Source organism: Podarcis vaucheri (genome assembly GCF_965113315.1).
Source record: "Podarcis vaucheri genome assembly, chromosome: 5".
Classification (NCBI taxonomy): domain Eukaryota; kingdom Metazoa; phylum Chordata; class Lepidosauria; order Squamata; family Lacertidae; genus Podarcis; species Podarcis vaucheri.
Window position 1 is genome coordinate 40,977,044 of NC_138763.1, and position 16,067 is coordinate 40,993,110.

Here is a 16,067-nt window from a genome sequence, read left to right on the forward strand (position 1 = left end):
TGCTTTAGTTTGATAATATGAACATTGCTATGATTACTAGAGCACAACATAAACATCACCACAAGTGACCTCAAGGAGGCATCACAGAATTACAAGAAAGCATTAGGTAGCTGGAGAAACATTTAATTGTGAAGTATTGACAAATTCTTTATTACAGATAAAGACAACCCTGCCTATCGCTATATCAGCAGTGCAAAATATAAATCATAATGAGTCAGGCTCTCTTCTAAGAATGCAAAGTTAAAACTTGCTACAGTCAGGGAAGACACATTCCATGTTGGAGCCTTGTCTACAAAAATTAATCATTTTATATGCTTGTGGATTCCTTTTGAAGTACTGTGTAACTTAGAATTCTTTAAATTACATTTCTGCAAAAAAGCACCGTATTTTTCGCTCTATAGTTTTTGGAGGAGGAAAACAAGAAAAAAAAAATTCTGAATCTCAGAAGCCAGAACAGCAAGAGGGATCGCTGGGCAGCGAAAGCAGCGATCCCTCTTGCTGTTCTGACTTCTGGGATAGCTGCGCAGCCTGCACTCGCTCCATAAGACGCACACACATTTCCCCTTACTTTTTAGGAGGGAAAAAGTGAGTCTTATAGAGCAAAAAATACGGTAGATTGTATTTCTCAATTAATCTTATTCTTGCACTTATTTTTAGAAGGGGGAATTTATGTTCCTTAGTAGAAACTAAACACACATTGCCATTATTACCTGTTCTGGCATAGCTCCATGTTCAATTCCAGTCCTCAGTAACCTGTAGCAGTTACTAAACAAATCCCATTTTGTAAGATCGTGAGCACTGAAAGTAGTAGTAAAAATAAAATAAAAAATATCAATATACCAAATAAAAACATAACAAAAATTTTTCTGTTACAATAAAATTGCTATGATTAGGTGGATTAGTAACTCAACTGTGCATCATCTCTTAAAGCAAAGATTTGATTCAGAATGGGTATGTTTCAGAACCATCTTGCTCAGTGGCACTGAACATTTCATCAAGTATTTCCAACATATGTGCTTAAGTTCTACACTTGACTTGAAACCTTCCAATTTCTTTAGCACTTTTCAGCCTTTGTTCTACATATCACTTTTTCATATCTTCTCTAATGTTGTGCATCACGTGTAACTTGGCTATGTAACTACATCAATTGATTTGGCTAACAACATGTCAAAGGCACATACTTGTGGAAAGACGTTAACCTCTTTAAAGTGGAGAGAACGTTGTATATGTCATCATCATCAGCTTCTTCTCCCTGGAAACAGAACATACTGGATCAAGGACTGAACACTTTATACTGTGCTTAATTTACAGTGGTACAGTGTTAAGAGGTTATATCCATACATGTATAGCCTACCTACAATTAGTGATGGCAAGTAAGATTAGAATTGAGATCCTGTGTATTTTGGAAACTAAATTTTCCTGTTCTAAACGCCTGAATCCATTGCAAACTGAGCCAAATCTCGTTCAAAACTTCAGGCTTTGAACTTCAGTTCAAAACTTCACTAGGAAACGTGCCAAGCACAAAAGCTGCCCATTCCCTTCCCCATTCAAACTCACTGCTACAGTTGGCAGACCTCACTGTGAACTCCCAGAAGATGTTCAGCTCTGCCATGGCTGCATCTCAGGTACAAGGATTCATGAGTGATACAATTCCCATAAGACTTTATATCACAGAAGGGCAGTGATATAAAAGTTAAATGCTTTGGACTAAATATGTTCATGTTTTTTTTCACCCACCTCTGTGTCTGGACCCTTTGCTTTTTACACCCCTAATACTTAACTTAGTTCTCATTTGGTTTTCTGGGATACAAACAAAAAAGTACATAATTAAGAGATTTCAAATGCACCTCGTTTAGCAAATCCTCTACAGAATGGTTGAATCGGTCCACAAACTCATCAATGAGCTGGCTGTGAGCTATGTCAACTCTGTTCTGAATGGTATATTCTTCACTGCACAGAATGCTGTATGTTTTGCTGCAGGCTTCAAGAACATCTGATTCCACATGCTTTTCTACAACGAATTTAATTTGTTTCAACAAGGCATCCAAATGCTGTGGGAGAGAGAGAGGAAATCTGGTCATTTATTATAGTATTATAAATTCTTATATGTTAGTTAAACATGAAAGTATCACAAGACAACAACAATTAATTACTTGCGCCCCGCCTGGGTTGTCTTAACCACTCGGGGCAGCTTCCAACAGAATAGATCATACATTAAAAGCAACATTAGACAGCTTATCTAACACAAACACTTCAATACAAATCTGTGATATTCAGGCACCTGAAAGTTAAACAGAATAGCTATTTGGATATACTATTACCTTTTCCATTCTTCCTGTACTGTAAATTTCCAAGTCAAAAAACTGAGGGATTTGAAGAAGGTTTGCTACCTTTTCAGCATCAGCAGAATACTGGTAACAGAGAGAAGTAAAAAGGGGAAATAAATACCCAGGTGACAAAAAGCAATTATGCAACTAGCATTAGGAAATAACACTTTAGTGAATATACCTTTGACAGTAGCATGGGAAGTGCAATAATGAAGTGTTCTGTTAGTTTGTTTCGATCATCTATCTGAGTTTTTCTTTCTTTTGCTGTTAAAACCTATAAAAATTAGAAGTATATTACAAAACAAAGTACAATTCTTGGCTGCAACATTTCAAAGTCATTTTAAAAAGGCATCAGTGGAACTTTTTCAATTAGTATCTTTTAATCTAAGTGGCACAAAATGCACCTACTGACCAGGGAAGGTACTATATTAGTGAGACACCATCTAAATTGTTAAAAAATCTTTTAAGTTATTAAAATGGCATTAAAGCTGACTCCACTGTAATAATGCCAGGTCAACTACAGCAGTGTAAATTATTACAGCAACACTTGTCAGTGTAACTTGTAAGTGCACCTTTCAGTTTCTTGTTTTGAAGACTATACTAGCTTAAGAACACACACACACACAGAGAGAGAGAGAGAAAGTTTAGCAACCAATGTCATATTGGCTTGGTTTGAACAGAATGCTAAGCCATGGTTTCTTAACCCATGGCTTGTTTGATCAGTAGCTTAACTAAGTTTTGTTAACTTCTAACAAACCATTAAATGAAGCTATGCTTTGGCCAGGCAATACAAGATAACATGGTACCACAGATCTATTGTGGCCAATGCTGATGATTCTCCCACAAATACTCAAAATGGTGACTTTGCTCTAATACGTGGGGTGTGCCAAACTCTGGGCACTACAAGTCACCAATAGCAGATTTCCTTGCACCCAGCTGGGTAGATCAAAACACTCTCCCTCGTCAACCAGTGATCAGCAATGGACAAAAAAGAGGACAAAAAAACAAGCATGGAGGCATACAGAAGAGAAGTAGATAGGGAGATGGAGGGTAAATTCTGAGGGGAAACAACTGAAGGAAAAAACACTGAAGACCCTGAGAAAGCAGTCTGAATGACAGAAGTAAAGGTGGGAAGAGGAGGCAAAAGGTCACTAAACTCATAAATGGACACAAAGCAAACACTAGAAAAGCTACAAATGAGAAGAATATTTTTCAGAGAAAAATGACCCAACCATCACAAGCAGGGTCAATCTTCAGAGGACCCTGACTGATCCTTCCAGCAGGAGGCATCTTCCCTAACCATGACTTGACTGCACCATTCAAGTCACCTGCCAATCTACAAAGCTGAGAGGCAAAATTGGCTGGAAAATGAAATGAATCCCAAAACTAAGCTGTTGGTGGCACTTTTCTGGAAGACCTTATTCCTAACTCTGCCTCGCCACAGGATCTTTTCCACCTTTCATACCCTTCACAAGCCCTCCCTCGCAAAGCAGACAGCTTTCTTTCACAGCTGCTGCACTGCATGGCAAAGCGACTGCAGTATACTCTGTCAAGTTAACATCTATAATATCAATAAGGGGATGAGTAGGAAAGTAACAAAGTACAGCGGAGAGATGCACAGCAACAGTCAAAGAGGTGGGAAATAATAAGATTTGGGGATGAACCAATATTGTCATAGCTAACATGTTTAAAATGGCTAAGATTTTAAAAAATCACACTTCTGATGGTAACACCATGAAATCCCATGAAGCTAAAAAGCAGCTCCATCAAAGCATGACAAAAAAGCCTGTTGCTAGCTGTTTGTTACTTCAGAGTAATTAGCACCTTCTAGTCAATAACATGGCAAACCATTCATGTGGTGCCTTGAAGTCTCATTATTTTTGTGCCAACCCTACTCCCCTTGCCTAACCCTGTTGACTTAATGTTAGTACATGTTAAATTGGATTATTTTTAAGGCAGTAATTTAGTGTTAGAGGTTCAGAGATTTTTTTTACATCAGCATTCAAGAGCACTCTTACATATCAAAGGTAGCTCTTGTAAGCATGGCCCAATATGATGAAGAGACCCAGAATATCCAGTCCCTTGTACCCTTTGATTTCTAGCAGACAGCCTCACAGAGGTTAAGAGCAAAATTTTAAATATGTCATCTTTCTGAGATGTGCCAGCAGTACTACCACCCACAATGCGACCCAATGCAGGGAGAAAATGAATGCCTTGAAAAAAATCTCAAGGAAATCGTCGCTCACAACAAATGCTTGAGAGTGCAACCCAAAATTATGTCTTTATCCAATAAGCTGGGATCTATTATTCTAGACCAGAGGAATGCAGCTCTGACCTACACAATTCAGAGTATTCCTGACCAGCATCAAAGGATTCTCCCCCAGAAAACCTGCAAAGTGAGCTTCACAAGATGCCACAACATTTAATGGAGCAGTCTGTCCTCCAGTCAAGGGGGGTGCCCCATGTCCCAGTCTATTCCACAGCTGGTAGGCTTAGGAACTCGAGGACAACAGACAGTCTGTGGTGAGTTGTAGACTAAGTTGAAACCACTAAAAAACAGGGTTGCTGAGACTCCTTATGAGCTGGACAAACATGATGTTTCTACATAGCACAAACATTACATAGTTTCCAGTATTAAGGAGGACAGTGAACGCATATCAGAAACCATGACAGAGGACATGAGAGATTCTGCTGTTGGCATTGAAAGACATAAGCTACAGAAACCTGTTTTAAATCAAAAAGAAACTACCATACTGGAGTGCATTGGTGCTGCACTGCATAGCTGACCACTGACACTACTGCACCAACAAATATATTGGCCTATGGGTTACATGGTGCAGCAGTATGTGCAAGACCTCTGTCAATGCAACCATCTCTACTGCTGCCACCAGCAAATCCCCCAGGATTCTCCTGTCATTAATCTCCCTGGGAATTCTGAAGAGAAACAATGCTGAATTGTCATTGGTCAATGGGAATCAATCCTAACAACTCGCATGTCACAAGAGCTTCCTTGTAAAAAGACAATGACGTACTATTTTAAGTGTTAATAGTCTTTATTCAAATACTATTTCTCAACACGTGTTTTTGAATTATTGGTTCTCTAATGGGGAGCTACTTGCATGTCGATAAAATAAATATAACTCGGCTGAACAAAAGAACTTAGTGAAAAATAATATAACTTACCCTCTTCCCAGTTCCTCTGCCCACGGGAGGATGTGCTTCTGCGGCTTGTCGAATGGTACATACCATCAGCTCTATAAGTGCACTTTCCTGCCGATCAGACATCGCTAAAGAGATAACAAGAATTTAAAAGTGGGCCGATGAAAAGCAGACAATTTGTCTATGAAAGAATCAACAACCCAGAATCTTTGTTTAACATTGTGAGCATTTTACAACTGATTAGTGCACTCTTTTATATTTTTCCAATCCATTGGTATTCATCTGAAAGGTGGCTCTCCATTGCCTATAGAAGGTCATTAGGTTGGGAAATGGCTCCACTTAGTAGTTGAATGCAGTAACAGAACTTGAGGGAAGCAGGGAAGCAGGCAGCTTCCATAATTCAGTTTATCTACTCACCAAACCTGAAAAGTTCATTTAGGAATGATACACCAATGTCTAAAGAGAAAAAATACCTATATCGCTAAGAAAATATATAGCCAAGAGCAGGCATAGGCAAACTCGGCCCTCCAGATGTTTTGGGACTACAACTTCCATCATCCCTAGCTAACAGGAACAGATGATGGGAATTGTAGTCTCAAAACATCTGGAGGGCAGGGTTTGCCTATGCCTGGCTAAGAGCATAGCTAGCAGTATGTGAAAAATACACAACACTTATCCTAACTGAAAAGTGAATTTTGCAGCCCAAAACTAGAGTGAAGTCCTGATGTCCTTCTACAATGGAAAACAGCAATGGAAAACCACCTTTCAGATCAGTACCAATGGAACCTTCTCATTACTGGTGAAGGTTATCTAGTTTGGAAGTCCCTAACGCATTTGGTAACAGTGCCCTAACGAAGGTGGGATATATGACTGTGAAAGGAAAACTGCTGAAGAAGGGCACTTTTACCAAATGCTACTTCAACTGAAGAATAGGCATCAATTAATGCCTAGTGAAAGTACTGGGAGGACTTTAAAGGTAAAGGTAAAGGTACCCCTGCCCGAACGGGCCAGTCTTGACAGACTGTGGGGTTTGTGCGCCCATCTCACATTTATTGGCCGGGGGCCAGCGCTGTCCGGGGACACTTCCGGGTCACGTGGCCAGCGTGACATCGCTGCTCTGGCGAGCCAGAGCCGCACACGGAGCGCCGTTTACCTTCCCGCTGGTAAGCGGTACCTATTTATCTACTTGCCCCCGGGGGTGCTTTCGAACTGCTAGGTGGGCAGGCGCTGGGACCGAACAGCGGGAGCGCACCCCGCCGCGGGGATTCGAACCGCCGACCTTTCGATCGGCAAGCCCTAGGCGTTGAGGCTTTAGCCCACAGCTAAAGACTTTACACACCTCTAAAGAGGACTTTACACACCTCTAAAGGCACCACAATGGCATATGCTGTCCTAGTGGCAGAAGCTATGGTTGAGTGAGTGATTATCTTAACAGGGACTGGAAGGAACTACAATAAATAAGCTAGGGAAATGCAAGCATGGATCCACCTAGATAAGGTGGAATTAAGTCACTTTTTCACCTATCACAAGATGGGAAGAAGGTGGGAGGGCTCAAGGACCCTGCCAAATATTGGTGTCGTTCTCTCCCCCACCCCCCGTACGTCAAGGCATTGTGCAGCCCTCATGTTCCATGTCAAATTACTCTTGCAGCCCACTTGGTATGAAAAATTGGACCACCCTGCATTACAGGAAAAACTATGTTTTTATTTATTTTTAACTGCCAACTATGTCTTTTAAGTCATTCCAAGGGATGTGTTTACATTAGAGGGGTAGGATATTATTTGATAAATTGTTATTATTCTTCTCAAGATCCCAGAAGGCTACAAGCTACTTCACAAAACAAGGTCCTTGCACTTAGTCAGAATTGACAGTACAATTGAAAGCTTAAGTATTTAAAAATAAAGATAAATTTTAATTTTTACTGCAGTAAAAATATAGCAATCTGCTGACTATCGGCAACTGTCAACTTGTGTTCATTTTTCCAGAGCCCCAAAACGGAAGAGAGCAGGCTACGCTATGCTGATTTCATAAAATCAATGTGATACGTACCTTCTTCACCTTGGACAGGTTCTTCCAGCAGCAATTCTGTCATGCATTCCCAGTCTTTTAACAATTCTTGGGAGCTCTCCCATAAACTGTCCACCAAGTAAGCTGCGTGTTCATGCAACTAGAAATAATGAATAATAATTGACCAGAAGGTCTCCCAGACACATATACCAATCAATATCTGTCAGTAGTACTCTATAAGAATGTAAGTGGTGCAATAATTAAGAATATGGACATTATATTCCTACTCTGCCGTAGCTGATGCAACATGGCTGGCGAATAGGGAGTTTGATAGCACTGCTTGTAAAAGCCCTGTGCATGGGTCTTGTGAGGCACTAAGGATGCCTGACTGTTATGAATTAATGTATTAAATTTTTTGCTTCAGTTAATTCATAGAAATCATGTGGCAGAATGACAGTCATGTATTATGCATTACATTTTCATAAACTGATGTGATTTAAGCAATCTGTGAGAAACACTTTCTGATTGAAGAAAACATTTGCTTCTGTGATAAATTAAACAAAAATTAAATTTAGTGCAATTATGAAGACAAAAAATGAATTAGCCATTCATATATTAGCCATGGTATACTATAAAAGGGACTATGATGTTACTGAAACAGTATATTTAGTTTCAAAATTATTTTTACTTAGCAGATCAAAAACAGGTAGCTGTGCTGGCTCATTAGAACAAAATAATAGAATACCACCTTTATTAATATATATGTCTAATACAATGAGTAAGCTTTCAGTTTTCAGTTGCACAGAATTCTACAGGGGCGATGATTTTTTAAAAATTGAAGGAGAAAAAAGTTGTAGTGAGGAACCTGTCTCTTCTATTGCAAGGGAGAAACAATGCTTGGACATCTGAGCCACGTATACTAGAATGCTGATAGTGCACATTAAACCATAGTTAAACAATATTCGTAGCTTAACATGAGGTGGGAACAAAGTCAGCATATCTTAGTGCCAGAACTAAATAAGCAAGAGACTCGGAATAGTTTTGGAAATTAACAAGTTTATTAGACACATTTTTTGTAAAGAAAAGACTGCAAAATTTAAGGAATTTAAAGCATAATTTTACCTCGCTTTCAAGAAAGAAAAGAACGAGCATTCTAATAAGATTCCCATTTGGACTGTTCCGTCCTCTCCTTTTGGCTAGTGCTTCTTCTGCTTGAGGGTCATGCCGACTAAACAGTCTAGAAACAGAGGATAGGACTTTTCATATTCTGGCTCAGTTTTACAAATAACATTTTGGGCCACTTTTCTGTTAAAATAAAGTCTTATAGACAAGAACTTTTAAATATAACCTAAAAGCAAGTAGCATAAAAGTACCGTATTTTTCGCTCTATAACACGCACCCGACCATAACACGCACATAGTTTTTAGAGGAGGAAAATCCGTATGCATGCCACCCGTAGGCATTCCCTCCATAACACGCACAGACATTTCCCCTTACTTTCTAGGAGGAAAAAAGTGAGTGTTATGGTGCAAAAAATACGGTAATTTAGTCATTTAAGCACCATGCCTTTAATGGTAGTTCTCTAGATTCTCCTCAATATTTTGCTATTTTCTTCAGACAAATTAGATAGGCTTACTTTTTGTGAAGGAATTCCCCTGCTGCAACTGCAACAGGCCGATGTGCAGAATACACCAAATGATAAACATTCTCACAGTCTTCATTGGACAAAGCTTCTTCACTTCCACTGGAAAAAAACAAAACATACCTCCTGAATCGAACCACTCAGCTACAGCTTTACTATCTGCCTAAAATTACATTTGGAACAGATAATATATGAAAACCTAACTAGGTCTTATTCAAAATTCAACCAAGGTATTTAACATGAATGACATGGGATGCTTAAATACACCATGCAATTTTAAAACCAACAATTGTTTTCCATGTAAAAATTAGTTTTATAGACTACACCAGGTGTATGAGTGTCCAGGTGAATCTAGGGAACAGATTTTCTAGGGCTTCAAGGGGCCGCACTGGGAAGGGAATCAGTGAAAGTTAGTTCCTTCGTACATTAGCAGCCTTTGGGACTGCCATTTCAGTTCTCTGGACGCAGCCTATTGCCTCAAAGTACTTTTACAGAACAGGTGCTGGCTTTCCTAAGCAGACATGGCTCCCCTGAAGACAGCATTCTTTATACTCAAAGTGATGTAGAATTTAACTGAAAGTAGCTAATTAACTCAGGCGAGTATCCTGCAGGCACTGATTACAAAGGCACTAAACAATCAAGTGCTATAAATACAGCAATGCCTTGCAGCTGACGGCACAAATGTTCTCCACTGAGAAGTATTTCATCTGAGAGGACATAACACTGCTATCTGTAGTGACTCTTACAAATGCAAAACATCCCTTAAAATTATCAAGTATATCCATGTATGAACAAGGCCTAAGCTGTAGCCCGAGGAAGGTGCTTTAATTAATTGCTAAGAATCAGAAAAGGAGAGACTTGTACCTGCCGATGTGCAGAAATGATCACAGCAATTAAACTTATTATGCTCCCTAAGTAAGTAATTTTATGTCAAACACAGCATGGAAAACTGATGGAACTGCATCAGGTACACTCTCATTTGTATGATCTCTTTTCACAAACAGGGTGAGCCTGTTGCCTTGAACATTTTGGGCAGAAATACTCAAAGAGCATTTTATGCAATATAAATAACTAAAATTTGAGGATTACTGTAATACAAAAATAGCTACAGTGGAGCATCAGTGTGTAAATTTTTTATTCTTATTCTTATTATTTAGACAATGCACTACTTTATATCACACAATGCAAGTATAATATATTGTTGGCAAATGGGAATTGTATTTCTTTAAAACATACTTACTGAAGTATTAATGTGACTAATCGAATGGCTTCTACAGCAACATCATATTCCTTATCAAGTGTCATTGATACAATGCGATCCTGAGAAAGATGGAACACACATGAATTCAGAAGAAACAGCTGAAGACATTTAAATAGTCTTAACAGGCAAATTTTTTCTGTAAAACATGACAAGCTGTTTCCCCTCAAAACACTGTAGGAACAACATGAAAGCATCTTCAGAAAGCTATATATCAAAAGTATTGCATGCAATGGTGTACCAAAAATTGAACAGAAAAGTCATACATCAGTATATATGAAGTGGATGTTCAGTACGGTGGCTGCTAGGCAATATATAAACCCTACTGGGCCCTGCTAGAGCATGTGGACCATAGCAAATTCCTGTTCATAAGCCAATGAAATTTATTACACAATTTTTTTGGGAGGGGAAGTAATAAAGTACCAAGACTGGACTGTAACACACTATGTCATGTACGCTCCATATGATATTTTAAACTTTAAAAGGCCAGTTGTCTAACAGTGCTCAAAAATGCTCATCTCAGCAACCAGAACAATTTATACAAATGTAAGCTTCATGATACATTTTGTTTGTACATGACTTTAAAGAAGGTTAAGTTTTGTGCAGTCATAGTAAGTCACACTTACCTTAAATCTATTCGTAAATAGCTCCAATTTGGGGAACAACTCTCTGTTGGTGTACAAACTCTGCAAAGCTTTTAGACACTTCAACCTCACTTCGCCTTGCTAAATAAAAACATATTCAAAAGTATTAAAAGTAATCAAATCCTCAAGAAAATCATGCACCAATGACCTAACCATTCATTTCATATAATACTTACAGAATGAAATTTTTAAACATTAATGATATAGAAAATTGCAAACATATTTTCTATATTAGTCATCTTTCCACCAAGTACTTGGGATGACTTACAACACTAAAATCACACCTATCCACTAAGATTACAGATTTCATTACAAACAAATTAATTTCCTCCCAGGATAATTGGATTGGCAAAATATATAAATTCCTGCTGCCCTGGAGATTTTATTGAAGTGTGGTGTATAAATCTCTCCAAAAGTAACTATTAAAAGCAATCCAATATTATACACTAACAAGGACTGGAAGGGTAATTCTTTTATTTGGAACTGTGCAGTATCATTTCAACAGCTTGGGTATCACATACCATTCCTAAATCTTGCCTTCCTGAGGTATTGCTTCCCTCAGCAGCACTATTGGCAACAACATCATTATTGCTATGATTACTGCTCTTTAAAAATTGAAATGCCATGTTCTCTAACTGAAACAAATATGTACCATCAGGAGAAACTGTTATTATATATTAATTCAAACTCCTACAATATTTTTCTCAGAACAATATTCAAGCTTTTGATCATGGCTGAAATACAGAGAAAGCTAGCCCCCTCCGTCCACATTTTAAGACAGACTATGGCAACTGCGGCCATCGAGAAGAATCAGAATGGCAAGTCTGTCAGCTGATACCATGCCGATGACAGCCATAGCCATCATTTTAATATAAGGGGTAAAGGTAAAGTGGGCAGCAGCAATTACAGCAACAGTGCAACTTAGTTCCAGATATTTTCATACAACACAGGTGGAGAAACAGTTAACTTTGGATACAGCTGCTGAGTAACCACAGAAATAATAATAATAATAATAATAATAATAATAATAATAATAAATTTATTTATATCCCGCCCTCCCCAGCTGAAGCCAGGCTCAGAGCGGCTAACAACAGTAAAATGATACAACATTCTAAAATCATTTCATTTTAAATCCGTTCAAATCAAATTAATGGTAACCATTGGGCTAGAGTTCTGTGAGGATTGCCAAAGGAGGAGGTCAGGCTGTGCCCTGGCCAAAGGCCTGGTGGAACAGCTCTGTCTTGCAGGCCCTGCGGAAAGATGTCAAGTCCTGCAGGGCCCTAGTCTCTTGTGTCAGAGCGTTCCACCAGATCGGGGCCACGGCCAAAAAAGCCCTGGCTCTGGTTGAGGCCAGCCTAACCTCTCTGTGGCCCGGGAGCTTCAAGATGTTTTTATTTGAAGACCGTAAGGTCCTCCGTGGGACATACCAGGAGAGGCGGTCCCGTAGGTACGAGGGTCCTAGGCCGTATAGGGCTTTAAAGCTTAAAACCAGCACCTTAAACCTGATCCTGTACTCCACCGGGAGCCAGTGCAGCTGGTATAGCACTGGATGAATGTGATCTCGCAGCGAAGACCCCATAAGGAGTCTCGCCGCGGCATTCTGCACCCGCTGGAGTTTCTGGGTCAGTCTCAAGGGCAGCCCCACATAGAACGAGTTACAATAATCCAGTCTGGAGGTGACCATCGCGTGGATCACAGTGGCTAGGTCAGGGCAAGAGAGGTAAGGAGCCAACTGCTTCTTTACTGCTTCCAGATTAAAGGGGATCAACAGGGGGCTGCTGGAAGATCTACACCTTAAATAACAGACCACCAGTACCAACTGTTTGAATTACCCTGCTACAAGCAGCTCAGGGCATGGGTGCTTGAGCACTGTAAGGAAGGCAGTATGACTAATCAACCTGGTATTCAAAACTTCATTCTATCGCCACACAACTCCCAATTTACATAGGGGTTACGTTCCAAGGTATTGCACATTTATGAGAAATGACGTGTATTTGAAACACCATTGAAAAAGCCTGCAAACACGTGTTCTGCCCCCGCCCCTCTTTGTGGCATTTTTTAGTCACTTCCAGGTTCAGTGCGATGCATGTGTGTGTGGTCATGCACATATCTGACATGCCTAAAGTGGTTGCTGCCTGTAATCTAGTTTCAAACATGGATCAACATCCTCAGGTTGTCAGAACATGATTATTAGCCAACAGGATAATGTTGCTGGCCAATAATGCAGACAGAATATGCATGTTGGCAAGAGCCTCAGTTTAATTTTTCAGAAGCACTGCCAGTTTTGGAGGGGATTGCTGCTATAATACCAGATATAAAGAACTGTGCTAATGAACTGCAGGCTATAAACCAAGACAACACATAATGTCTTCAATCCGGCACTACTGATTTTTCTTTAACAGGTTAATACTTAACAACTTCCATTTCTTCCCAGTCGTGAAAACTGATCCATATAAGTTAGTAGAACCAGTCATAAGGGGAAAAATTGAACTAGCCTAAATTAGAACATAAATGCCAGCACTATCGCTACATTTCTTTCTGACAATTATGAAGATTCCACATAAATATATGTATTTCATTTTAAGAAGCTTCTTTCATGATGACCATAACAAGGATTCACAGCTTTTCAAGAGATGAGGAAAAGTAATATGAAGAAAGACACTTATGAATAATGTTATACATAAATAAATCAGGAAAACCAGGTACAATTGAATATAATTTAACAATATCGCTAGAAAGAAAGAATGCAGAATTTTCTTTTGCATTTAAACAAGCAGAGCACATGAAAAGAGCATGCTTCTGGAGATCTATGTTAGTGCATGTAAAACTTACTCTGTCATGAAGTGTCCAACCAACATATTTTAAATAACTATCATTCAGGAAGGCATCACTGTACATTTTCATCCATACTCCGATTTCTTCAATACAAACAGCTCTAATCTCAGCAATAGCATCACTGTGAAAAAAGGCAAGAAAATAATTTGTCTCCCTGCTTCTTCTGTGTGTGTGTGTACATATATATAGAGAGAGCAATTTTTCATCATTTTGCACAATGTTAACCCTCTCTAATCTCACAATTTTGCCCCTCAAATCACTCAGCCCTTTAACCCTTGCTGCTCTTCATGCTGAAAACTGTCTCCCCTAAGACTTCAATAATGCCATTTCTTATTTTTCAAAATGTAACTTTTCCATGAAGCCTTTGGCCTGATCCCTTAGTCTCCATATACCATTATAACGAAGCCTGTGTGTGCATAACTGAAATCATATTCTTCTTTTTTTACTGTAGAATGCATTCATAAATTTTAAGCAAAAATGGAAACTTAACATCTTTTACTACTACCTACATCTAAAATGCAATTGCTCCACTTACCGATATCTATGGACAAATATACCCTTGAAAATAGAATTCATCATATTTTCAATTTCATCCTGATTTTCTTGCAGCTGAAATGCAAATTAAGGTTACTTATTAATTTCAGATTAATAACATAATCATTTCCAATAGAAAATCGGTTCCTAGATTTATTCTTTTTCTGAATATCTGAACCGGGGACCCCCTTGTCTAATGAAACCTGTAAATCATGGGCCTAATTTAAATAACATCTGGCCTGAAGCACATGGTAGATCATACTCGTGACTTTGTCTTCTATTCCGGGTAAGAGGAGGATGATTTGTGAGTGGGGAAAATCAGGTGGCTCCTCTGTTATGTTCAAATCACTACATGCTTAAGGTTATGGTAGAAGCAGTCTCTATGCTCTGCAGATATGGGAGGACCTATTAAATTACCGGTAGTTTATCATAGTAGACATTTGAATCTGGTATCCCATTATTTTCCTGGAGACTTTCTTGTTGAACTGGATCAGTGCTCCTACTGATATCATAGTTGATCTCTTGAACACTGATATGACCCAAGCTATATATCAGGAATGAGGAACCTCCAGTTCACGGGCCAGTCTCCCCATAACCATGCCCACCTGCTGACATCACTGGTGACATCAGTTGTTGGGTGAGAGTACAGGGTTAACTTACACACTGGCTGTGCACCTGCACAGCCAAGGCAGGAGGATCTAATTTCTGCTCTTCAGCTGAGTGAAGGTTAAATCCTGCTCAGTTCAAACAAGAGCTGCAAGGGCTGTCTGAAAGCTCCCTGCTTCTTTTGTGCTGGTAGTCTTGTGTCTGCTCCTTAAGTTATCTTGTTTGCTCCCTTGAGAAGACTAGGTCAGCCTAGCAGCAGAGCAGGGAGCATGTGAGTGTAATTTCTATTTCTTGTCCACGGCATTAAAAAATGAACAGTTCCCACTCAGTGCTAATTGGTGAGCTGATTAAAAAACCATTTGTTCTGTTACTATTCAATAGTTCATTCAAGCGTTCTGCCAAATGAACAGGATGCATGAAAAAAATAATTTGATGTTCCATGCTGATAACTTACATGCACTGCTCATATGAATTCTTGAAACACAATGCAAATGTGTCGGATACTTCCTCACAAGTCCAACCCATTGCAATGATTTTTCTCCTTTCTCTGCATGGAATCCTTTTCAGAGGATTTTAATATAAATAAAACGTCTTCAACTAGCTTTCTGGGAAACGTACTACACAAGGAGAACAGTGTTGGTCTATTGACGTACCTCTTTTCGTTTCTGAAGGAGAAGCTCCAGTCTTTCATTGGCTCTTTTACCAATCATTTTGTTTCTCTCAGCTTCATACTGCCTCTGTGTATTATCCTGATGAATACTCAGGTTTAAGGCAACATTCACAAGAGCAGTCATAAGCTTCATAGCTAGAAATAATGTGCAATAAAAAGGGCAGCTATTTTAGTCCCTGAAACCAGATGGAAATTGCTTGTCTTTGCTTGGTTTCCATGCTTAAAATAACATAATTTTTCAAAAATAAAAACCAAGACTACCATATATAGCTTCTTCCAGTCTCCACTCAAAGACTTCTTTCAATGTCATCAAAGAACTGTAGGTGAAATCTACCATATATATATATATATATATATATGCAGGTTTTGGTGTCTTCGGGTGTCT

At 39.1% G+C, this 16,067-nt stretch overlaps 1 protein-coding gene across 1 annotated transcript in view; it reads right to left on the reverse strand.

Moving 5' to 3' along the window:
* STAG1 (STAG1 cohesin complex component) overlaps nt 1-16,067 on the reverse strand; it is a 103,989-nt gene that overhangs the window by 17,600 nt on the left and 70,322 nt on the right. Inside the window, exons 8-21 of the mRNA XM_082221711.1 lie at nt 15,666-15,817; nt 14,408-14,481; nt 13,870-13,993; nt 11,020-11,118; nt 10,376-10,455; nt 9,130-9,237; nt 8,616-8,730; nt 7,536-7,653; nt 5,511-5,614; nt 2,509-2,601; nt 2,322-2,411; nt 1,848-2,051; nt 1,182-1,252; nt 711-798 (exon numbers count right to left, since the gene is read on the reverse strand). Coding sequence (XP_082077837.1) covers nt 711-798; nt 1,182-1,252; nt 1,848-2,051; nt 2,322-2,411; nt 2,509-2,601; nt 5,511-5,614; nt 7,536-7,653; nt 8,616-8,730; nt 9,130-9,237; nt 10,376-10,455; nt 11,020-11,118; nt 13,870-13,993; nt 14,408-14,481; nt 15,666-15,817 — 1,520 coding nt within the window. The remainder of the gene's footprint in view (nt 1-710; nt 799-1,181; nt 1,253-1,847; nt 2,052-2,321; nt 2,412-2,508; nt 2,602-5,510; nt 5,615-7,535; nt 7,654-8,615; nt 8,731-9,129; nt 9,238-10,375; nt 10,456-11,019; nt 11,119-13,869; nt 13,994-14,407; nt 14,482-15,665; nt 15,818-16,067) is intronic.